Genomic DNA, 26,045 nt, shown 5'->3' on the forward strand with positions numbered 1-26,045 from the left:
AAAAAAAGATAAGCTTCTAGACCAGACAGAATGAATATTAATAATTAATATCTGAAAAATAAATGCCTTTTTTACATACAAAAATAGAATGAGTTATGATAAATGACTACAGCGTGCCATCTGATGAAATTATTTCGACTCATAATTTAAATAAAGGACATTTCCAACATTTTTGCAGTTAAAAATAGTAATGAGTGTTGTCCAGCATTTCGTTATCCTTTACTAGTGTTTCAGGTTAGAGTAGTGCTCAAATGTACCACATTCATGATAGCTGAGGTGTATTTAAAGCATGGCAGTTCCCAAGTGTGTCAGTGTGAAACTGTTGACACGTCTGTCGCACTGGTCCTGTTCTCCTGCTCGTCCTCTGAAAAAACTGCGCTGAGAAACTGCAGAGGAATATAAATTAATCTCAGCTGTGTTCAGCTATGGAATGTATAACAGTCTAGTTTTCAGGTTTCATGAGTCAATACATTATTCTTTGTCCTCACCCTGGGAACTCTCAATCCTTTATTGATGATGAACTGCTTGAAGGCCTGAGCTCCATGAATCTGCTTCAGTTCTTCATCCTGTTTGTTAAAGAAAAATGAACAGACCTTACGTGACTGAAGGATGGCTTGACCTACCTGTCTGCTGTCAGTGGCTCCAGCTGATTACGCTCACCTTCTCAGTGGACTGCAGCTCAAACTCAGAATCTTCAGTCACCAAAGGGTCTCTCAGTGGCTCATTTGCAGGACGCTTCTTCCATGTTTTAGGGTTTAGATACCATGCGCCATATGTAGTTTTTTTACTGGGAGTATACACCTGGTGTTGAGAGAATAATTGGACAAGAATAAGGTTTGTGTATGTTGCATTCATTAATTTTTTTCATTAAAGAATTTTAAAAAATGTAAATATTGACTCGTTTTTGATCGTTTGTTACTTGTTTCACCACACAAAGCTGAGAAATCAAATATATATGTAAATGCAAATATGAAAAATATCCAATGCAGTACATTTCAGCGTGAGCAGAGTTGACCTGCAGGTGCAAGCTGCCTATTCTCTGTTCTCCACTCTGGATAAGAATCTTTATTCTCACCCTCTTGCTATTTATTATTATTATTTATACCGGCACGGTGGTGTAGTGGTTAGCACTGTCGCCTCACAGCAAGAAGGTCCTGGGTTTGAGCCCTGGGGCCGGCGAGGGCCTTTCTGTGTGGAGTTTGCATGTTCTCCCCGTGTCCGCATGGGTTTCCTCCGGGTGCTCCGGTTTCCCCCACAGTCCAAAGACATGCAGGTTAGGTTAACTGGTGACTCTAAATTGACCGTAGGTGTGAATGTGAGTGTGAATGGTTGTCTGTGTCTATGTGTCAGCCCTGTGATGACCTGGTGACTTGTCCAGGGTGTACCCCGCCTTTCACCCGTAGTCAGCTGGGATAGGCTCCAGCTTGCCTGCGACCCTGTAGAAGGATAAAGCGGCTAGAGATAATGAGATGAGATGAGATTATTTATACCCCTGCTCCGAAGGGGGGGATACTGGTTTTTTACCTCTGTCCATATCTCCGTCCATCCAAAACACCGTTTTTCTCAGCAACCACAAATCATAGCCACTTGGTACCAAACTTCAGCTTGGGGTTCTATACCGTGCATACCGTTTTCAGGTCTGTCGCACATCGACTTCCTGTTTACCGACTGAATGTATTTATGAAACGTGAATTTACAAAATTTTCCTAACGCTTTTCTTAGCAACTACAAATCACAACTGCTTGATATTTGGTACCGAGCTTCAGCTTGGGGTTCTATACTGTGTATACCGTGTTCAGGTCTGTCGCACATTGACTTCCTGTTTACCGACTGAATGTATTTACGAAACATATAGGGTGGATTTTGACACTATTTCAAGAAGCAAAATGATATTTCAAAAGGACAGTTTACCAGGATGCTATTTGAAATTCCTGGGGAGAGACACTGCTCTTGTTTCAGGGTTAATTATTTGTTGAAGTCAACATTTATAATAAGTGTCCTACTGCATTCTGATATAAGCGAGAGTGGGGGGGATACGTAAGTGAGCAGTAGCTCACAGTTGATCTTGTTTCGAAAAGTAAGTACTGATCCATTAGTAATACATTTGGCACTAATAGCAACCTTTAATCTACCCTCTACTCTCATATACAGTACTGTGCAAAAGTCTTAGGCACCCTTTTTTTCATATAAACTTTATTATAGATTTCTCCAAATAAATTGGGCCTTCAAATTGGTGCAAGCGTTCACCCTATCGTCAACACTGTCATAGCCATATAAGGCAAGATGCTCAAGAGGGTATAATTGGTCCTGTTATTAAATAATCTGTTAGTTTATTGATACAGAATAGGAAATTAAACACTCTCTCCAAGTGCAGCCTTTGGGGTTGAAAATATGCAGTGGCAGACTTTGTTCCACCTTCATAAATTAGTAGCAGTCATGCGATAGAAAGACCTAGCTAGCTGGTAAATGATTACTTGAGATAAAATTGTGTAAAAATAAAGATAACTCTAAAACGGTGTCTTCTGTGTTACTGTAAGCTCAGTGGTTACCTTGTTTAGCTCAGAGTCTTTCAGTTGCAGGTTGTGTGAATAGTCTTTATGCAGCTCATCTGGTTTTTCATTAGTTCCAACATCTTGGAATGTTACGACGGGCTTCTTTTCACAGCCGCTGGCAAACAGGCTCAGGATAGTGGACTCTGTCACGCCATTGGTCTCCTCACCCTAAAATAAATAACCTTATAAAAACTGATGAAAGGTTACACAAGGAGAATACATAGACGGAAATGGCATAAGTGATGTCAGTAGAGGCCCATTCTCTCTTTAATGAATGCCTGTTTGTTGTAATGTGGACTGACCAGTGAGGTGACCCAGTCACAGAAGAGCTTAGTGACTCTATTGATTTCTTCATCCAGAGAGGCGGAGTGCAAGCTTTTGTTGCTAATCATTTGGTCTTCATTGGCAAAGATTTCCTTTGCTTCCTTCAATTTATAGGGATTCCAAGAAGTAGAGGGTTTTACCTCCTCTTGCCTGGAATTGTGGAGACGATGTGTTTGTATCAGACTTTTTTTTTTTTCCATTTGGTTCACTTTTATCCAGAATGACTTACAAGTGAGGCAGTAAAATAATCAGAGGTGGACAAAGTACCCAACTTCATTACTTAAGTCAAAGTACAGATCCCACTGGTCAAATGTTATTCCGATACAAGTGAAAGTTCTCCAGTCAAATTTTTGCTTAAGTTAAAGTACTGAAGTACTTGCGTTTAAAAATACTTACACTACTGTTCAAAAGTTTGGGGTCACTTTGAAATGTCCTTATTTTTGAAAGAAAAGCACTGTTCTTTTCAATGAAGATCACTTTAAACTAATCAGAAATACACTCTATACATTGCTAATGTGGTAAATGACTATTCTAGCTGCAAATGTTTGGTTTTTGGTGCAATATCTCCATAGGTGTATAGAGGCCCATTTCCAGCAACTCTCACTCCAGTGTTCTAATGGTACAATGTGTTTGCTCATTGCCTCAGAAGGCTAATGGATGATTAGAAAACCCTTGTACAATCATGTTAGCACAGCTGAAAACAGTTTAGCTCTTTAGAGAAGCTATAAAACTGACCTTCCTTTGAGCAGATTGAGTTTCTGGAGCATCACATTTGTGGGGTCGATTAAATGCTCAAAATGGCCAGAAAAATGTCTTGACTATATTTTCTATTCATTTTACAACTTATGGTGGTAAATAAAAGTGTGACTTTTCATGGAAAACACAAAATTGTCTGGGTGACCCCAAACTTTTGAATGGTAGTGTAAGTATTAAAAGTACATTTTCTGTCAACACATTGTTGTATTATTGTCACAACACTTATAATACCTCATGCCTCTGAAGCGACCGACTGGATTATTTTGTGAATTCACAAAATGAACGCATGCTGTGCCATTATGGTGGTTTAAAGTTAAGCTAGCTAATCAGTGAAACTCCATTTTTACATGCTACATCCACACAACAACGGCAACGAGATTTTTTTTTTTTAAATATGGGCACATATGGGCAACGGATCAGTAAAATTTCAGGTTCATATGGCAACGCAACGCTTGCTGAAAACGATGCAATACACATGCCACACCTCTACGTGCACTGTAAGACGGTCCCATCGGAGACACCAGAACAATAGAAGAAGTAGATGCATGCGCATAAACCCCTTCTTCTGTAGCATTAGCCACATAAAGTTTTGATTATTAATCAGTAGCGTAAAACTAAAGATGCGGAAAGAGGAATGAATGGGGGTAGATGGAAGCCGGTACGCCAACATTCTGATATCCTCCAGAATTCTTTAATGGTCCGGAATAAATTGAATGCTACACGTTGATGGATTACTTTGTTCTTCTACGCCCTTTTTGAGGAATGTATTGTCGGACTTAAACCAACATCTGAAGAGGTGAGATCGCTCCTTTTTTTTTCCTATGTTTGCTGGCAGGATTGTTTTTGTTTTTGGAAAGTGCACGGGCGGTGCGCGGTTTGGTACTGCTTCTGCAGTGTTTGGACTAAAGACTCTGCCCTAAGGGCTATTCTCTCTCTCTCTCTCTCTCTCTCTCTCTCTCTCTCTCTCACTTTGCACCATTACACAATAAATATTCACAGTGAAAATATTTTGTAAGCGCGTTTCATGAACCAAGTTATAGGATTTGTTGACAACTCGCATCAAGTTCGTTACACTTCTACCCGGCATGAAGCACTGACAGTCATGTGGTTGTGACATCATCGTAAACAAATCCGTTCTACTCATCCAGACGACTTCGCAATGGCGCCGTTGCCAGATTTTTTCACTCTGGAACCCGTTCTCAAAAGATTTCGTTTTGGGGCACCCAAAACGCCGGTGCCGTGTGGACGCCAGGCCGAAACGATAAACAATTTTATCAGATTCACCTGAATCCGTTGCCGTGTGGACAGGGCCTAACAGTGTTCAAGTTAACTAGCAATGTGTAATCGTTAGCTGTGGACAAGGCTACGGCAACTTGGTGGACAAATCCATAGAAAGTCATTTGACTAACCAGACTGCATAGCTATTGCAACGTTATCGCTAGCTCTAAAAGCACAGACAACTTCACTGCAAACTTTCTCTTGGGATAAAACATTTATATCCCTCAATATGCTTCTGCAGGTTGGATGGCGAGTTTTTGTAGGCTGTGATGTGGTTCATTTTAAGCAAACAAAGCAAACATTTAAAACGAAACAACTCTATTCCTTTCAGAAAACTGAAACGTGGGTTCATGGGCCATGGGTGTGTGTGCATTCCCCAGAAGAACCGCCTCCTTCCATTCTACCATCAACTGATCGTGTTCAAATAATGCTGCTGAGAAATCACTGAACTTGATTTTATACAGTCTGCGGATGTGATGTGACCCTAGTTATTACTGATCGGCTGTCTCAGTGTCACCTGTGGAAAAATCAATTGTGTTTTCGAAAAAAAAAGAAAAAACATCCACTTTCAAAGCTGCTTCATAGTAACGAGGACCTTGTTAGAAATGTAGTGGTGTGAAAAGTACAATATTTGCCTTTCAAATGTAGTGAAGTTAAAGTCATAAGTTTCCAGAAAAAATAATACTTAAGTAAAGTACAGATACTCAAAAACTGTACTTAAATACAGTATTCAAGTAAATGCACTTCGTTACTGTCCACCTCTGAAAATAATAGAGCTGATAAAGCAAAAACAGATAAAGATGATAGAGATAAATACAGCAAACAGTCAAAACAAAACAGCAAGTTCTGGTGTTCATGAATGCATACACAGAAACGGAGATAAGCAAACTTATCTATGAGAGCTGGAGACAGTGTTAGGAGATTAAGGTCTTATAACACATTTTATTACCTGCAGAACAACAAGAAGGAGAAATCCTGATATATGACATTCAGCAGGTGCACGTTCAGTGCTGTCCAGTCCTTACTTTGATGGGCTCCCAGATTTATGAAACTAACATTCCATAAGTTTATCAGTTTACCTTGGACGAAAAAACAGGTGAGTGTGTCTGTAAGCCAAGCAGAGGCTCTTGGATAGACAGAACACTTACGTTAGACTATTAGGCGATTCTATTGTCTGCTCTGGTAAAGTGTCCTGAATAAGGCCTTCACTTGGCACCAGATACCCTTTGCTACACTCCTCTTGTTTGGCAACAGGTGTCTCAATCCTGACATGCATGGCTGGGTCCAGGATGGACAGGACATCATCGAACAGCTAAAAAAACCAAAGTCAAAATAGATTACTTTAGTAGTTCCCATTTGACAACCTAGGTGCGTTCTAACCCTCATTATTCTATCCACATTCACTAGATATGAGCAGTCGCACGTTCTGATTGGCTACTACTAGGCTATCAGCTCATATACCATGAATAGAGAAAAACAAAATGGCGGCGCGTTGCTGAACGAACTGAGGACGAAATAAAAACACTACTTGAAAACAAAACCCCCCAAAATACAAAAAAAGCAACAAAATATGGAATAAAAGTATTTCATGGTAAGAACGTATCTTTTTTTTTCAAGAATTATTATTATAGCATTTTTCACAAATTGCTAGTCATTTCGCTGATTTGTTTACATTCTAAGTGGGAATGATTTTGTCGGATGTTTTGTAAAAAGTTTTTATTTATCGAATTTGCAAAAAATAAAATAAAAATGCTCTGTTTCTGAAAGTCCAGTGAACGTCGAAAGAATAAAACAATTATTCCTACGTGCCTCGTCAGCTATCAGCTCATGTACAACTTGATTTTATGGAATAACTATTAATTATTTTTTTCGCAGTCCGGTTTCCATCAAATCCTGTGCTCTGATTGGCTGGCGAGCGGGTCCGTATCCTACGATATGGACCCCAGTTACGGATCTCTGGCGACTCATTCATTCACAACAACAACAAACATAGTAGCAATTTTTGTCAACATTTATTTTCGCATTTCTCAGGAAAATAGCATTAATTTTACATCATTGATCGTGATAACGACAATCTTCACAGCAAAAGCGAGTTTTACTACCCTGAGGAAGACAAAATAAAAGAAAACATTTCAGGAGAAAGCTAAAAACCTGTAAACGCCAAGCAAAAACATGGCTGAATCCTGAATGACTCGATTTTGTATAAATAGGGGACTACATAGGCAGCAAAATGTAATTTTTTTTTTTCCTGCCATGGAAGTGCACTTGTATACCGAGGAGGAAGCAATTTGCATTACAGCTGTGAATGACAATTCAAAATGGCGGCTCGGCTCGGTTTTCCCTTTCGGGCACTCTCGTTTTCTGTTAGAATTTGGTAAAGAAAAAAATAAATATATTATTTACCAGCTTAAGGTCAGTCCATATGGTGAAATACCGTGACCTCAGCCTTAAATACTGACCTCGGCCCAGAGGGCCTTGCTGAGTACTTTCAAGACCTCGGTCACGGTATTTCACCATACGGACCTCCCAGCTGGTAAATAACATACAGTGGGGCAAAAAAGTATTTAGTCAGCCACCAATTGTGCAAGTTCTCCCACTTAAAAAGATGAGAGAGGCCTGTAATTTTCATCATAGGTATACCTCAACTATAAGAGACAGAATGGGGGGAAAGAATCCAGGAAATCACATTGTAGGATTATTTAATGAATTAATTGGTAAATTCCTCGGTAAAATAAGTATTTGGTCACCTACAGTACAAACAAGCAAGATTTCTGGCTCTCACAGACCTGTAACAACTTCTTTAAAGTGCTGATGACACATTTTTGACATCTTTGGCAATGTTTTATAACATAAAAAGTAATTCCCAATGATCCATATATTAATTCACGAAGGCGCCTATTTTACAAGTTATGATAAAAAACGCGGCTATTTGGGCAAATTTGACGGGGCTGCAGCACCCAGGAGACGAAAGAGGAAGAGGAGCTATATGACGTCAGTGAAAGAACCTTCCTCCTAACTTACCAGTTTGTTGTTGATGCGGCAGGTGTTCAGTTTATCATTATTAGTATTTTTATTATACATTATTATACATTATTATATATTTAAAAAAAAAATCTCCTTCTCACCCCCGGCGGCGGGGTGGTATCCATGTCATCCTCAAGCTCAGGTCCTCTACCAGAGGCCTGGGAGTTTGAGGGTTCTGCGCAGTATCTTCGATGTTCCTAGGACTGCGCTCTTCTGGACTGAGGCTTCAGATGTTGTTCCTGGGATTTGCTGGAGCCACTCTCCCAGTTTGGGGGTTACTGCCCCAAGTGCCCCCACTACCACGGGGACCACGCAACCCTTGACCTTCCACATCCGTTCCAGCTGCTCTTTCAACCCTTGATACTTCTCAAGTTTCTCATGTTCCTTCTTCCTGATGTTGGCGTCAGCTGGGATCGCCACATCTATCACCACCACCCTCTTCTGCTCTTTGTCCACCACCACTATGTCCGGTTGGTTAGCCAGGATCTGTTTGTCAGTCTGGAAGCTGAAGTCCCATAGAACCTTGGCCCTGTTGTTCTCAGCCACCTTCTGTGGTATGGCCCATTGGGACTTGGGTACTTCTATTCCATACTGGTTGCAGATGTTCCTGTATACTATCCCAGCCACTTGGTTGTGCCTCTCCATGTACGCTGATCCAGCTAGCATCTTACACCCTGCTACTATGTGCTGGACTGTTTCAGGGGCTTCTTTGCACAGTCTGCATCTTGGGTCTGATCTACTCTGGTAGATCCTGGCCTCTATGGCTCTTGTGCTTATGGCCTGTTCTTGTGCTGCCATGATTAGTGCCTCTGTGCTGTCTGTCAGTCCTGCATTATCCAGCCACTGGTAGGATTTCTTGATATCAGCCACTTCCTCTATCTGACAGTGGTACATGCCATGTAAGGGTTTGTCTCTCCAGGTTGTCTGTTCCTCCTCCTCCTCTGCACTCTCATCAGGGTTCTGCTGCCTGAGACATTCACTTAGCAGTTCATCCTTTGGGGCCATCTTTCTGATGTATTCTCGGATTTTCGATGTTTCATCCTGGACCGTGGTCTTGATGCTCACTAGCCCTCGGCCTCCCTCTTTCCGCTTAGTGTATAGTCTCAGGGTGCTGGACTTGGGGTGGAACCCTCCATGCATGGTGAGGAGCTTTCTAGTCTTGATATCTGTGGCTTCTATCTCCTCCTTTGGCCAGTTTATGATACCAGCGGGGTATCTGATGACTGGTACTGCGTACATGTTGATGGCTCGGACCTTGTTCTTACCATTCAGCTGACTTTTCAGGACCTGCCTTACTCTCTGGAGGTATTTGGCTGTGGTTGACTTCCTTGTGGCTTCTTCATGGTTTCCATTAGCCTGTGGGATGCCAAGGTACTTGTAGCTGTCTTGGATATCACCTATGTTGCCCTCTGGTAGGTCAATCCCCTCAGTCCGGATCATCTTGCCTCTCTTTGAGACCATCCGGCCACACTTGTCCAATCCGAATGACATCCCTATGTCATCGCTGTAGATCCGGGTGGTGTGGATCAGCGAGTCTATTTCTCACTCGTTCCTGGCATACAGCTTGATGTCATCCATGTAGAGCAGGTGGCTGATTGTTGCCCCACTACGGAATCGGTACCTGTAGCCGCTCTTCGTGATGATCTGACTGAGGGGGTTCAGGCCTATGCAGAACAGCAGTGGTGATAGTGCATCTCCTTGGTATATGCCGCACTTGATGTTGACTTGGGCAATGGGTTTTGAGTTGGCCTCTAGGGTTGTCTTCCACATTTCCATTGAGTTCTGGATGAAGGTCCTTAGGTTCCTGTTGATCTTATACAGTTCCAGACATTCCAGTATCCATGTGTGTGGCATTTCGTTGTAGGCTTTCTTGTAGTCAATCCAGGTAGTGCACAGGTTGGTCTGTCTCTTCTTACAGTCTCGGGCAACTGTTCTATCGACCAGTAGCTGGTGCTTGGCTCCTCTGGTGTTACTGCCAATTCCTTTCTGTGCCTCGCTCATGTATTGAGCCACATGCTTACTCATTTTTGCCACAATGATGCCTGACAGGGCCTTCCATGTTGTGCAGAGACAGGTAATTGGCCCATAGTTGGATGGGATGGGTCCCTTCTGGGGGTCCTTCATGATTAGGACTGTCCTGCCTTGGGTTAGCCATTCTGGGTGGGTTCCATCCCTCAGCAGCTCGTTCATGGAGTGCAGTTAGCTTCTTCAGCCAGTACGTATGGATCATATCGGGGCCTGGTGCTGTCCAGCTCTTCATCTTTGACACTCTTTCTTGGACGTCTGCCATTGAGATGGTTACTGGTTCTTGTTCTGGGAGGTTGCTGTGGTCAGCTCTTAGGTCCACTAACCATTGGGCATCGGTGCTGTATGATGCCTTTCTTTCCCATATGTCTTTCCAGTATTTTTCCACCTCAGCTCTTGGTGGGTCTGACCGGTTGTTGTTCCCCTGCCACTGAGATTCTGGCTGGTTCAGTGGAGAACAGCTTGTTTATTCTCCTGGCCTCTCCCTCCTTGGTGTATCTCTTCAACCGGGTGGCCAGAGCTGTTAGTCGCTGTTTGGCAGTTTCGAGTGCCTCTGGTATGGAGAGTGAGTTGTACTTCCTGGGTGCCCCTTTATTCACCATGTTCCCTTTCTGTAGTTCAGCTAGCTGGCTAACTTCTCTCCATGCTGCCTTTATCTTGGCCTCTAATCGTCTCTTCCATGGTGGATACTGTTTGGTATGTCCCGAGCCCACCTTGTGTCCAATGATCTCCATGATTACTGTTGCTGTACTGTGTATCAGCTTGTTGGTCTCAGTGATGGTTCTTGTGGAGATTGTCTTCAGAGCAGCATTCACATCTACTAGTAGATCTTCTGAAGGTACTTGGCAACTCAGCTTCGGTATGTCGGGGGCTCCAGGTTTCCAGTTGGGTCACGATCTTCCTTCTCAGGTCAGCAGCTCTTGTGTTGAGGCTGTTAGCTGTTGGGGCTTGGTACCCAATCTCTGGTTGTGGGGATGATGACATCTCCCCGCTGACCTGTCTTCCTGGATCCCCCTTGCATCGTTGTTGTATTTTATTAATCTCTAGTCGATTACGGTCCCACATTCGCTGCATGTATCCCCTCTCTCTGGGATTGCTTGTATAGTAGCATTCCAGCAAATCCGTATTTTCTGTCCTCGTCCATCGATGTCTTGTTCCAGTAGTCCCGGGCGACCCGGGCGACGTCTGAGCCAGTATGACTCTATCAGTTATGTCTTCACTCATTCCTGAGGTAGGCTGATATATCATGAGGGGTTTTTGCCTAAGGACCCTTACTGGATGATGTTTTGCCCCGACCGGGATTCGAACCCCGATCTCCTGCGTTGTAGTCAGTGAGCGTTACCACTGTACTATCCAGCTGATATATATATAGTTATTATGCCTTCGCATTGTGTTGCCGGCTTTTGCTCCAAAACCCACAAGGATGGGGTAAGTTTATTCAAGTTTCCCAGAGATCCCGAGCTGCATGCGAAGTGGGTGAAGCAAGTCAGGCGCACTCGTGACAAGTGGGAGCCCTCACCAACATCCGTCCTGTGCTCTGAACACTTCGATTTGGATTGTTTTGACACCCTTCCCAGCTTAAAGGAATCTCTTGGGTGTGCAGTTCAGCACAAACGTGTGTTGCTACCATCAGCAGTGCCTACAGTATTCTGGAGGGGGTCTACTAGTAGCTATGCCGGATCCAGCAGTCGCCTGGGACAAGGCGACTCCTCCAAAGACAGTCCTCCTGTCAGAACATGTGTTGAGAAACGACATAAGATAAAGGTACGTAGAGCTATAGAGTGCTCAGACATGATGCTAAAAATAGTAACCATGCGGTCTGCGTAGCCATCTTGGAAGTGACTCGCTCCAGAGCGCTCATAGAGTACACATCATAGAGTACACATTCATGATAATCATAAATGTAATCATAAAGTCGGCGTGATATCAGTCATGTATTTGCTTGTGAAAGCTTGCGGCTTTCATGTAACTGCTGCCTAGCAACGAGAGGCAAAGGGTAAAGAGGGTAGGCTATCATAGATTCTATTCAGAAGAGATCAATACATGATTGCTTAAAAATTAGGTATTTTAACAATTTGCATCTGTTTTGTGATTATCGTGACACTTGTGTGTTATATAGAACTGTATGTCTTATCAGCACATCGAGGATCTTCCACCGGAGGCTTTAGCAAGTACTCGTAGCAACACTACACTTTACCCTTTGCCATGCGTTGTTAGGGAACGATAGCAAGTACCCCGATGACCGACTTCAAGAATATGTAGAAAAAATTTAGAAATTATACTTTCCAAAAGTCATTTGAGCTTAGTGTATTGCATTTCCATTTATATTGTAGGTTCTTGCTGATGTTTTTGCGGAGTATGACGCAGCTGCTGAATCAGAAGCTGCAGAGTTTGTATGTACTAGTTGTGAACATTCACATTATTATCAATCTCATTTATTTAAAATCAGATAAAATCATGCCATCATGATCACTGCTTAAAGTACCAGTATTTGGTTGTTGAAGAGCTAGCACTAGAAAGTTCACCGGCGTTTTCATGCGCCATTTCCATTGAGTAGAACAGCCAGTGAACCGCAGCGTGTTCTTCCGCTGACGTCACAACATGGCCGCGAGCCACGGACCCAGTTTTCTTGCGCTGTGCAATTAAAAGTTGGATATTCGCGTAACAACAGCTTCTTTTCACGTAATTATAACAGAAATCTAACATGTTTGCCATGTTGTATAGTTTATTTAAGAAATTGCATAGAGTCATGTTCGTGTCATCAGCACTTTAAGAGGCTCCTCTGTCCTCCACTCGTTACCTGTATAGATAGTTTTCACATGACGTCACAGAGTCGGGGATTCCCTAGTGGTGGCCATCTTGCGGGTCAAGCTTACCGTACGGGTGACTGAGCACACATTGTAACGCGCGAGTACAAAGTCTTCAAAAGAACCCAAGCAGGCTATTTAAAGCTAGCAATGGTGCACACCTGTTGTATTCATGACTGTCGTAATAGGTCAAATGATGAAGTCAAGCAGAGCTTTTATGGAATTCCCACTGTACGGGAGCACAAAGGCGAGCAAACAAAGAAACTCAGCATACAAAGGAGAAATCTATGGCTTGCGAGAATCAACCGCAAGGATTATCAGCCTTCCAAACACAGCAAAGTCTGCTCCGATCATTTTATAAGTGGCAAGTTGTTTAAATAAACAATCAATTGTGTTTAAGTTTGTTTTTGGAAACCAAAACATCATGTGAACAATCTCTGGAGAATGCCTAACTGGAACCGCTGAGTGTACGTTTACATTGCAATGTACACTTAATATCGCTCGTTTGTCACGTTTCTATTTGAAACTTGTCACTTCACTCACGCAAGGGTCATTTTTGAAAAACATTTTAGGTCTATTCTGTATGATTTGATTTGTGTTTGGGATGCAAACAGCGCGCCTTTTGGCGGATGCCGCCTGAATCGCGCAGATCCGATTTTTTTTTTTTTAGGGGGGGCGTTGGAGTGTCTGATTATAATTTCGAAGTAAATTCTGTATTAAAATTACTAAATAAGCAAATCCGTTACAGTCCATGAAACAGGAAGTATAAGGATGAGAAAAAAACAGTTTAAATCGGAAAGCTGCGCACATTTGCACAGCCCGAGCGGTGTGCAGGACTGCGCAAATGTGCGCAGCTTTCCGATTTAAACTGTTTTTTTCTCATCCTTATACTTCCTGTTTCATGGACTGTAACGGATTTGCTTATTTAGTAATTTTAATACAGAATTTACTTCGAAATTATAATCAGACACTCCAACGCCCCCCCTAAAAAAAAAATCAGATCTGCGCGATTCAGCCATGAAAAAGGCGGCATCCGCCAAAAGGCGCGCTGTGAATATATGAAGTTGTATATATCAGACAGCCTTTAAAGTTTGATGAAGTCAGTTTCAGGCTTTGGAGCAGGCTTTGGCAGTTTCAGGCTTTGGCAGCCCTGCATAGTCACTTGAAAATGCATCTTTGTCCACTTCGTAGGGGTCAATTCCCCCAATCAAGGCCAGTTTGGCTGCATACCGTTGTCGTGAGATGTCGTCTAATGTATCTATATACTTCTGTTTGCTTGAGTTTGCCGACATTGATCTTTATTTTAGAAAACTGACTATATAACTTCATAAATTTGTCTGAGATAACGTAGCCGGTAATGGCAATGGTCCGTTTTGTTTGCCCCACAAGATGGCGGCTGGAGGGCGTTCCCCAGAATGCCGTGACGTCAGTGAAAACTATCTATTAATGGGACCTGTTTGAACTCGTTATCAGTATAAAAGACACCTGTCCACAACCTCAAACAGTCACACTCCAAACTCCACTATGGCCAAGACCAAAGAGCTGTCAAAGGACACCAGAAACAAAATTGTAGACCTGCACCAGGCTGGGAAGACTGAATCTGCAATAGGTAAGCAGCTTGGTGTGAAGAAATCAACTAGGGGAGCAATTATTAGAAAATGGAAGACATACAAGACCACTGATAATCTCCCTCGATCTAGGGCTCCACGCAAGATCTCACCCCGTGGGGTCAAAATGATCACAAGAACGGTGAGCAAAAATCCCAGAACCACACGGGGGGATCTAGTGAATGACCTGCAGAGAGTTGGGACCAAAGTAACAAAGGCTACCATCAGTAACACACTACGCCACCAGGGACTCAAATCCTGCAGTGCCAGATGTGTCCCCCTGCTTAAGCCAGTACATGTCCAGGCCCTTCTGAAGTTTGCTAGAGAGCATTTGGATGATCCAGAAGAGGATTGGGAGAATGTCATCTGGTCAGATGAAACCAAAATAGAACTTTTTGGTAAAAATTCAACTTGTCGTGTTTGGAGGAGAAAGAATGCTGAGTTGCATCCAAAGAACACCATACCTACTGTGAAACATGGGGGTGGAAACATCATGCTTTGGGGCTGTTTTTCTGCAAAGGGACCAGGACGACTGATCTGTGTAAAGGAAAGAATGAATGGGGCCATGTATCGTGAGATTTTGAGTGAAAACTTCCTTCCATCAGCAAGGGCATTGAAGATGAAACGTGGCTGGGTCTTTCAGCATGACAATGATCCCAAACACACCTCCCGGGCAACAAAGGAGTGGCTTCGTAAGAAGCATTTCAAGGTCCTGGAGTGGCCTAGCTAGTCTCCAGATCTCAACCCCATAGAAAATCTTTGGAGGGAGTTGAAAGTCTGTGTTGCCCAGCGACAGCCCCAAAACCTCACTGCTCTAGAGGAGATCTGCATGGAGGAATGGGCCAAAATACCAGCAACAGTGTGTGAAAACCTTGTGAAGACTTACAGAAAACGTTTGACCTCTGTCATTGCCAACAAAGGGTATATAACAAAGTATTGAGATCAACTTTTGTTATTGACCAAATACTTATTTTCCACCATAATTTGCAAATAAATTCTTTAAAAATCAGACAATGTGATTTTCTGGATTTTTTTTCTCATTTTGTCTCTCATAGTTGAAGTGTACCTATGATGAAAATTACAGGCTTCGCTCATCTTTTTAAGTGGGAGAACTTGCACAATTGGTGACTGACTAAATACTTTTTTGCCCCACTGTGTGTGTGTGTGTGTGTGTGTGTGTGTGTGTGTGTGTGTGTGTGTGTGTGTGTGTGTGTATGTATGTTGTAAATGAACTAGGAGCATTACAGTTTTAAATTTTCACTGTATGATAACCTAGTCTAAAAAGGTTATCAGTGTCTTGGTGAAAATTGAATGAAATTTTTGGGAAAAGTCTCTTTGCACATCCTTGTATACATGAAAAGCCCGACAAGGTCAAATGCCTTATTTGTTTTCTTATCTATTGCCTTATAAAGATATTTTTGAGAATGCCTTTTCCATAAAATCTCTTCCACTGGCAGTATTTATCACATTGTTGTTATAAGCAGAAAGACAGACTGACTACAAGGAAAGGGTGTGTGCTCATTTGTGAAATTTTTGGGATGTCACAGCCAGATACAAAAGGGAAGATAATCAGGCTTTGGTATATCTGAGACTTCAAACAAATTACACCAGTGATTGTAAATCACAATTTCTTGGGAAATCTTTGTTTTGATGGCCATGTGACTGCTGACCAGACTGCTGTGTCAGAGATTATGTGTTTTGTCTAGTTCAAAGCAATGTTGATGGTGTCGTGTTACGTGCTTCTTGATCGGTTTCATGTAGTCTACCTCAGGTGCCATGCCACTTCCTAAATGTGGATAGAGAGCGAGCGGGTGTGTGCTCAAGCTCTGCTCCACTGCGTCCACAGATTGGCGGCGTGTCTCACGTAGGCAATTCTGTTTGGAGAAGCAGGCCTGGTTTTTGGTAAAGTGTCTTTTTGGTGATTTCTCTGGCTTACAGGACAGGCCAAAAATGGGAGCTTCAATTCCACGCTGGGGTTGTGTGAAAGTCCCTGCTTGGGGTATGGGGTAACCGTCTCTAAAATCATCAAGTCCTGCTGTCAAAAAGCGCCATCTGCATCCATTCAGGGCCCCGGAGAGCTGCAGCTTCAGAACTGGGTCCTTCAGACACTTAGTGCGGAGTCTTTCTTTATACCTGCACCAAGACCAAAGACAAACTGTTGCTGAAATCTTCATTTTATGAAAATACACCCAAAAACGTGTGGACATCTGACCATCACACCCATGTGTTCTAGTTGAACATCCCATTCTAAAGATATAATAATAATAACTTATATAGCGCCATTTACATCCAATAATCATAAGCGCTTTACAATGTCAAAATAAATATCAGTACAACCAATTATCTAAAAAATACAATAGCTAAAAATATATAATTAAAATACAATAAAAGATAAATTAAATTAAATAAGTAGTACTGCTACTAATAATAAAATTCATAAATGAAATCAAAATGCAGCTGTAAACAAATGTGTCTTCAACTTACGTTTAAAAACGTAAGTTAATTTCACGGAGACAAGGAGGAAGGCTGTTCCATAAAGTTGGTGCAGCATAAGTAAAGGATCTAGCACCCTGAGTTTTACGCATGATCTCCCGAGGAACTTCTAACATTAAGCTATTATTAGACCGTAAACAGTAGAAGCTCTTTTGCTTAATACTAATTAGATCATTAAGGTATGATGAAGCCAGTGCAGACATGGGCACTAGTATGGAGTTCCCCTCTTTGCAGCTATAACTGTTCATCTGGAAGACTTTCCACTACATTTTGGTGTGTGGCTGTAGGGATTCATGGCCATTCTTCCAGAAGAGCATTAGTGTAGTCAGGTACTGATGTCGAGTGAGGAGGCCTGGGGAGCAGTCAGCATTGCAGTTCATCTCAAAGGTGATCAGTGGGGTTAAGGTCAGGGCTCTGTGCAATTCACTTGAGTTCTTCAGTGTCTTCGTGGACTTGGATTTTTGCACAGGTTCATTGTCGTACTGAAACAGGTTCGGGCCCCTTAGTTCCAGTGAAGGGAAATTTTAATGCTACAGAATACAAAGACATATACTAATGTGTGCGTCCAACTTTCTGGCAACAGTTTGGGGAAGAACCACATGGTCAGGTGTCCACATACGTTTGGCCATGGAGTGTATATTTATACACACAAACCTACATACTGACGACTGTGTATATCACTCACCCCTTCACCCCACCCAGTGTATGCACCGATATCCACCTTGGAATTTCTTAGAAGGAACACGAAACCAGCGCAGATCATAAACGGTGCACAGAGTCTTTTAATCCAGAGTTTTCCCAACATATTTCAAACCAGATATAGTAGATACTGATTTTACTGTACAATCGAAGATGATTTGAAGATGCTCATGGACCATTGTTGTTCTTCTTATATATTAATGACTTTCATAACAGCTCTAATTTCTTTGATTTTCATTTATTCACTGATGATTTCAATTTATTCTGCGAACACAAACATATCAAAGAACTTGAAGCTACCATGACTTGTGAGTTAAGAAATGTTCACAGCTGGCTTTGTGCAAATAGATTATCTCTTGATGTAGACAAGTCAAACGGTGTAATTTTCCATCCATCACAAAAAAAAATTTGACAATATCCATTTTAAACTCAAAACTCATGACAAGCAACTAAACGGAGGGTATTTTTTATCAAATATTTAGGCATTATGATAGACTCTAACTTAAACTGGAAAAAAAACATGTTGATTGTGTTGTGAAGATTAGAAAAGGTATTAGAGTCTTAAGTAAGAGCTGTTACTATGTTAATCAGGACACTTTGTTAAGTTTGTATTATGCCTTAATTTATCCTTTCCTGATATACGGTCTAATTGCTTGAGGAAATACTTATGAGTCTGCAATTAATCCAATATTCCATCCATCCATCCATCCATCCATCCATTATCTGTAGCTGATTATCTTGTTCTACAGGGTCGCAGATAAGCTGGAGCCTATCCCAGCTGACTATGGGCGAGAGGCGGGGCACACCCTGGACAAGTCGCCAGGTTATTGTACAATTGTTACCTTTTGTATTCCAAACTTTTTTCACTAAAGTGGATAAGTTTCATGCCTATAACACAAGGCATGTTCCAAAACAGTCATACTATCTTCCTAAAATTATGGAAAATTTAATATTCATTTCCAAAGTCCCATAGTCTGGAATGGTATCGAAGTTGATATCAAGTGCCTGTTATTTTCTCTGTTTAAACAAAAACTAAAACAAAACTTTCTTAACAGCTATTAGTCAATTATTGATATGAATACATATTCAAATTATACCACTGTTTTGCAAGGCTTTTTTTTATGTTTTTGTGTTATACGTGGAAAGTGTCTAAATGTCCAACCTTAGATAGCAAATACTTTATAAAAGCTGACAACCTGGCATTTTTAGCCATCTATACTCTCAGAAAATAAAGTACAATTTTGTACCTTTAGGGCTACAATGGCTTGCCACTGGGGCAGTATCCTCTAAGGCAGTGTTTCTCAACCACTGGGCTGTGGCCCATTAATGGGCCACAAAGTGCCCTCTAGTGGGCTGCGAATTTTTTTTCAAGTTGAAGCTAATTTTTACTCATAGTAGAGTACAATTGCTGGGTTGCATCCAATGTCACATCCGCCTCATTAAGCTCCGGTCACACTACAGCTTGCAATGCTTTGCAATGGGTTATCGATGAAAATAAGGCATTTTGGTGGCGATATCCAGGTGAGCTAAAAGCAGTGGTCACACAGCAGGTGAACACTTCACTGTCACGCCTTTGCACACTTGATCCTGGCACAGCTCGAGCGGCCGTGTGTACTCCCGGAGCACATTGCGCATGTGCTTGGGACCCGGTCGTTATGGGAAGCACCCGATACTAATTTGTACGGTGGCCGGGAAGTGCAAAGCAAAATTACAAAATGTGAAACACTTGTAGATTTGAGCGCAATCATATACACGCACAGATGCGGATGCTGTTTTCACAGAGCTTTGCAAAGCATTATCATTATCACTGTCACGTTTGTTTCTAGACATCTTTATAATGCTGTTTAAATATTCTGCTTTCTGTTTTGCTTTTGTAAATATCACACCTATAATAAACACTCTTCCTGCACTTAGATCCGTCTACCGCCGTCTATCTTGTAGTGTCCTGATGGCCAGATCTTTAACCCAGCCACATATATAAAGCTGTACTCCTCCATGCTTTTCCAGGTTTTCATCTGTGTGTCTGTGTAGAATGATGTCTGCAGCACCAGGTAGTTTGAGATGTCAGGGAACTCAACAGATGGATAATTTTCCAACTCGTAGGAAAAATCTTTCTTTGTTAACGTGTAAGGATCTATCCCATTGAGCGGTTTCTATATCCACTTCTTTTGAGTGTACTTCTTGGTTTTAATAAGTTGCTTGTTTGCTGGACACAAACATGGCAATAAGTTCTTGTGTTAATGGACCAGACTCCACTTTTGGATCATTAATCCCTTTTGACTGAGAATGTCCTGCATGCATGGTTTGGCTTCTGGCACATCCGTACAGTTTTAAATACAATACCTACAATTAAAAACAGTTTGTTTTTCTTGCATTTATTTAATTCCTAGGCTCCCATCTGTAACAGGGAGTGATGTTGTATCCCATTAATATACTTTACAATAGAATACTAGATTCTAATAGATGGGACAAAATAATTGAGGATTTTTAAAATGGGCCCTGACTCGTTATAAGTATGAATAAGTGAGCCTCAAAGCCGAAAAGGTTGAGAACCGCTGCTCTAAGGTACCCTTTATATACTGATTAGGAACATATATGTACCTTTTTGGCCCTAAAAAGGTACACATGGTTACCTTGAGGTAGAGCCCTGCACTCCCGCGGGAGTCCCACAGGACCCGACGCAAAGCAGTAGGGCGCGGGACAAATTTTGAAAGCTCATTGCGGGCGCGGGTGGGAGAGGGAGTGCACAATGCGGGAGCGGGCGGGAGAGGTGATAAGCTGCAGTCCCGCTAACTAAAAACGTGTTTAAAATAAAATTGATTAATTATTAATTTATGTCTATCATATATAATTTGTGCTGGATATTTTATTTGGCATTAATAAAAACATTTTAAGATGCCTAAATTTGCGGATGTGGTCTAATCTCGCGTACGTTTCCGATACCTTTCCGCTCTTCCGTGTTTGAGATCTCCGATCATAGCAGAAGAGCAGAGCTCCTCTAGTGAAGCTCACAGTGCTTCAGAAGTAAGTGCTGCTTTAAAAAGAGGTACATTTACTGTTAAAAAGTCAAGAGTCCTGAAATCAGACATTTGGAAGTCGTTCTCACTCGTGTACGATGCAGAGGGAAATCAGCTCAGCTGCCCTTTGCTTGTTGTGATAAGTGCCAAAAGGTTCCGACATACAACGGCCATAAATCAGGTACATCAGGCCTGACTCGCCATGTATGTACTGTCTTAAAAGGACAACAATTGTTGGAGTTCAGCACGGACGCAGATAGAGGGGGGGACAGGGGGGATTCGTCCCACCCAGATTTAAATTCACCTCGTTCGGTCCCCCCCACTTATAGGGAGGAAAAAACGTCTATGCTGTCTTTCTTTGCATAAGGCAAACCTCACGGAAAAATCAAAAGACTAATTACTAGTGCTGCACAATTAATCGAATTTAATCGAAAATCGCGATTTTGGCTGCCACGATTAAATTAAATGAAAATCGCGATTTATTTCCATTTAAAATGCGAGCTCTGCTACATATCTGATCAAGCACGTTTTGACCAGTACTCCGCCAAACCATTAGGGGGCGAACCGACGCATGTAAGGTTTCATTACTCCGCCTAAATAAGCAAGCAAGCCAAGTGCGCAGAGCTTCAGTGCAGCGGTATCTTCAAGGGGTGATAGCGTGAGAGTAGGTAACAGATTGAGGTGAGAGAGAAAAGCTAACTATGTCGGAACAACAGACTATTTAGCACTGGAGGCAATGTTGTGACCTGCCTTCGCTCATGTTTAAAGCCAGAGCATGTTGATAGGCTGGTCTTTCTAGCTAAAAACTTGTAGGCCTCAGTATAATGCTATGTAATTGTTGCAATTGAGTTTTCAGTTCCTTCATCCTTTGGTAATTTCTTGGATAAATTTCATTTATTTGTCATTTGGAAATCAGAATTTCTCTTTTAAATTTCATTCTGCACTGAAAGCTGTTCATATTGTTTGTTTGAATATAGTGAAATAAAATTTAAGTGATTTCCCTAACATCAAGAATAATCATGATTAATAATCGTGATTACAATTTTGATCAAGATAATCGTGATTATCATTTTTTCCATAATCGTGCAGCCCTACTAATTACCATTCGGTTTATTGAGGTGCACAGCAGTACATACATAGTTGCAAAAACTCACATAAAACAAAACAAAGACTGATATTCGGTTGGTTGAGCTGCGCAGACTGCACAGGTTGCGAGCTCGAGCTTGGTTGCTATGGTTACCCACAACAAGTTTGACAGGCATATCGGGGACAGCTCCTAGTTCAGGACCCCAACACGGCATGATGAAGGGTGCCAAACCGAAAAGGCAGAAAACGATTGCATCGTTTTTTTCAAAAAACAACGACTGTAAGTAAACTGTGCCTTACTTTATCATATCACCTTGCAATTTTTTGATAGTCTGTTCAAAGTAATGTCGTAGTGAAAGTAAAATCGTACGGAGTAGAGATGCCTTTCTGGTAGCCTCCTTCTTTTGGTGGTAGCCTGTAGATATAGTGCTCAGAAGGCAGTTTTAAGGGCATCAGAGTATATTCCTCGCACAACACATGTTGGGGGTGGGGGTGGGGTTGGTTTGCTGGCAGCTTTGTCCCCCCCAGTTCAAAAAACGTATCTGCGCCCCTGGAGTTCAGAGGGAACAATGCAAAAGTGACAGATGCGTTGAAGGCAAAGACCGTGGAGAAATGCGTTGATTTTGTTGCTGCGGACCTCCGCCCGTATGACAGCATCGCTGGTCGGGGATTAGTTCAGTTAGCCCAACACTTAGTTGACACGGCAGCCACAATAGGCAAATTCGATGTGCGAGATATTCTGCCCCATCCAACAACTGTGCCATGTCATGTAGATGATAGGGCACTCAAATTTAGAAGAGCTGTTGTTGATGACATGAACAATGACAAGAACTTTCGTGAGAAATAACGCGAACGTCTGCATCATGTGGGATTTGCGGGCGGGAGCGGGACAACATATGGCAGGCGCAGGCGGGAGCGGGACTGAAAATCGTAATTCTTTGCGGGAGCGGGACTGCACAATGCGGGAGCGGGACTGAAAATTCTGTCCCGCGCAGACCTCTACCTTGAGGCCCAATAATAAGCCTTAGGCAGTACATTAGTGTAGATTGTACCTTGGGGGACAAAAATGGACTTCTACTGTACCCCTGTTTCTGACAGCGTAGGGTTATTTGAGGTTGCCAGTGCCCTCAGTTTATTTTATTAAAACTTGTGAAAAATATCTATTCAAAAATGTAAATAGCGCTAATAAGGAGGTAATAAAGAGATTGTTGTTGTTGATGATGATCTATACAATTCTATAATACAGAGTTAATACATAATGAATGCAATTAATGCAAATAAACTTAAACAGTAAAAATAAACCAAAATAAAACAGATTAAGTTAGATATAGTTCAATTCTACAGTGTGTAAGGTGAAGTGCCATCTGGAACAGAAAGAAAATAATGCTTAACATGTCTACAAATAATAAATGACACTGTAAATAGAAGCTATTTTGCTGTATAAGACACACAGAGAAACTGCTCGAGTACAGTACCAGGGATGAACAGAGGTTCTGTGTCCGGGTCCAAGTTGACCTTTATTGTCAGTCATATTGTGTATTTTGTTGCCAGTCAGCTTTTACTGATCATCTATATGACCTATGTACCTGATATGACATATTCTTTGTATAACTACTGTTTTTAAAGCAAGCAAACAAACAAAAAAACACCTCCAAAACGTTGCCCAGTTTGGCTAACACTGCTATACTGACTGGACTAGCTGTGTGTGGTTGCTATGGCAGCGTATGAGCACGAGCGAGGCGTGTTCTACAATCACTTGGTGAAGTGCGCACTCCGCAGTAGAGCAGAGACACGAATTGGGACAGAAGCCAAGGAATTTGAAGTAATCTAGCAGCATGGTGGGACACAGACAGAACTGTGGCAAGGATTAAAAACCACAGTGACTGCAGTTTATGCTGCTTTGTGTTTTGCCCCTCCCTCGGCCACCCCATTGTAAAAAGCCTGGCATCCCATCAGGGTGTAATCCTACCTCACACCTAGTGTTCCCAGGATGGGCTCCGGATCTACTGTGGCCCTGATAAAGCAATAACTTAAAATGTATTGAAGTGAGTCAGTTCAGAAGAAAGTATGATGTTATTTACCCCGGTTCAAGCTATAAAGAAGCCTTACAGCACGGTGGTGTAGTGGTTAGCACCGTTGCCTCACAGCAAGAAGATTCTGGGTTTGAACCCAGCAGCCGGCGAGGGTCTTTCTGTGTGGAGTTTGCATGTTCTTCCCGTGTCTGCGTGGGTTTCCTCCGGGTGCTCCGGTTTCCCCCACAGTCCAAAGACATGCAGTTAGGTTAATGTGGGGCGGCCTTGGGCTGAAGTGCCCTTGAGCAAGGTACCCAACCCCTGACTGCTCCCCGGGCGCTCTAGTGTGGCTGCCCACTGCTCCGGGTGTGTGTGTCAGGGCTTTCCATTAGCACCTGCCCACCCGCTAAATGCGGGTAAAATTCGGCCTTGGCAGGTAATGACTTTAGTCTCACTAGCCACTTTGGCGGGTGGTTTATTCTGTGGTATGACAATATATTTTAATTGTACTTTTCTCTGAAGGCATCTGATATAATAAACACATTGCAATGTAAGGCGGCACGGTGGTGTAGCTTAGTGGTTAGCGCTGTCGCCTCACAGCAAGAAGGTCCGGGTTCAAGCCCCGTGGCCGGCGAGGGCCTTTCTGTGCGGAGTTTGCATGTTCTCCCCGTGTCCACCTGGGTTTCCTCCGGGTGCTACGGTTTCCCCCACAGTCCAAAGACATGCAGGTTAGGTTAACTGGTGACTCTAAATTGACCGTAGGTGTGAATGTGAGTGTGAATGGTTGTCTGTGTCTATGTGTCAGCCCTGTGATGACCTGGCGACTTGTCCAGGGTGTACCCTGCCTTTCGCCCGTAGTCAGCTGGGATAGGCTCCAGCTTGCCTGCAACCCTGTAGAACAGGATAAAGCGGCCAGAGATAATGAGATGAGATGAGACACTGCAATGTAATATTACTTGCCTACAACTCCCATGAGCCCCTGCATAAACATTCTGACATGTTAGAATTGTTGAGAACGTTTGTTAACGGCTCAGATAAAATCAGTGATATGGTAAGCTGCGGTTAATGAACGAAGCAACAAAGTTGCTGTGGCAGCATAGAGCTGGAGTTTCAAACCCTGCTGCTCAGGGGAAAGGGGCAGAGATGCGCAGTGCCACAGCAGCATTTTAAAATCCCCGGGGTCTGTGATGCGCAAAGCGCGCGCCGAAACATGTTTAATATTTAAATGAGAGGGTGAATTACACATCACACAAGAGATCTCATCTCTTCTCATTATCTCTAGCCGCTTTATCCTGTTCTACAGGGTCGCAGGCAAGCTGGAGCCTATCCCAGCTGACTACGGGCGAAAGGCGGGGTACACCCTGGACAAGTCACCAGGTCATCACAGGGCTGACACATAGACACAGACAACCATTCACACTCACATTCACACCTACGGTCAATTTAGAGTCACCAGTTAGCCTAACCTGCATGTCTTTGGACTGTGGGGGAAACCGAAGCACCCGGAAGAAACCCACGCGGACACGGGGAGAACATGCAAACTCCGCACAGAAAGGCCCTCGCCGGCCACGGGGCTTGAACCCAGAACCTTCTTGCTGTGAGGCGACAGTGCTAACCACTACACCACTCTTATGCTGCCCACAAGAGATCTATTCCTGAAATTACTCTTAATGGTGTTTGAACTGAATATCATCAGTTTTGAAAAAAAAAAATCATGTATGTGGCAAGAGTAATAATAATTTAAGCTTGTTTAATGGTTTGATCTGGCCCAAGCAATGAGGACAAAAGATCCCCTCACCAGGCAGCCTATGGAACTGAGATACATAACAATCTAGCATCCGTTACACCTACACACACACACACACACACACACAAAAAAAAAAAAAATAATAAAATTCTGGGAAAAAAATCAGTATACACCACCATGTTTTAGGCAAAGTTATCCAAGGCAAACATAAGTTGAAACTTTCCACTCTATTGGCTTATCGAATGATTTATTTTTAAAATCACAAACAAGGCAGGCTACAACTGCGCTGCTGCACATGTAGTCCGGAGTAAACCTGAAAAGTAGTGTTGTGTAGAGCCCTGCACTCCCGCGGGAGTCCCGTGGGACCCGACGCAAAGCAGTGCGGCGCGGGACAAATTTTGAAAGCTCATTGCGGGCGTGGGCAGGAGGGGGAGTGCACAATGCGGGAGCGGGCGGGAGAGGTGATAAGCTGCAGTCCCGCTAACTAAAAACGTGTTTAAAATAAAATTTATAAATTATTAATTTATGTTTATCATATATAATTTGTGCTGGATATTTTATTTGGCATTAATAAAAACATTTTAAGATGCCTAAATTTGCGGATGTGGTCTAATCTCG

General features: G+C 42.5%; 2 protein-coding genes across 2 annotated transcripts in view; one reads left to right on the plus strand and one right to left on the minus strand.

The window, feature by feature from the left end:
- The window catches only part of LOC132872284 (coiled-coil domain-containing protein 158-like), a 56,576-nt gene extending 55,685 nt beyond the window's left edge, over positions 1–891 (plus strand). The window contains 1 exon segment of the mRNA XM_060907026.1: positions 2–891. Coding sequence (XP_060763009.1) covers positions 2–34 — 33 coding nt within the window. The 3' untranslated portion in view covers positions 35–891.
- zgc:158260 (uncharacterized protein LOC571389 homolog) lies at positions 309–18,451 on the minus strand. The gene is made up of 8 exons (XM_060907128.1): positions 18,408–18,451; positions 16,140–16,506; positions 6,059–6,222; positions 2,855–3,026; positions 2,550–2,720; positions 661–801; positions 489–602; positions 309–386 (listed from the first exon to the last, which is right to left on the minus strand). Exons 1-8 carry the CDS (start codon positions 18,449–18,451, stop codon positions 309–311), a joined length of 1,251 nt encoding a protein of 416 aa, XP_060763111.1.
- Positions 18,452–26,045: the final 7,594 nt, after the last annotated feature.

Source organism: Neoarius graeffei, chromosome 24 (assembly GCF_027579695.1).
Source record: "Neoarius graeffei isolate fNeoGra1 chromosome 24, fNeoGra1.pri, whole genome shotgun sequence".
In the NCBI taxonomy this organism is placed as follows: domain Eukaryota; kingdom Metazoa; phylum Chordata; class Actinopteri; order Siluriformes; family Ariidae; genus Neoarius; species Neoarius graeffei.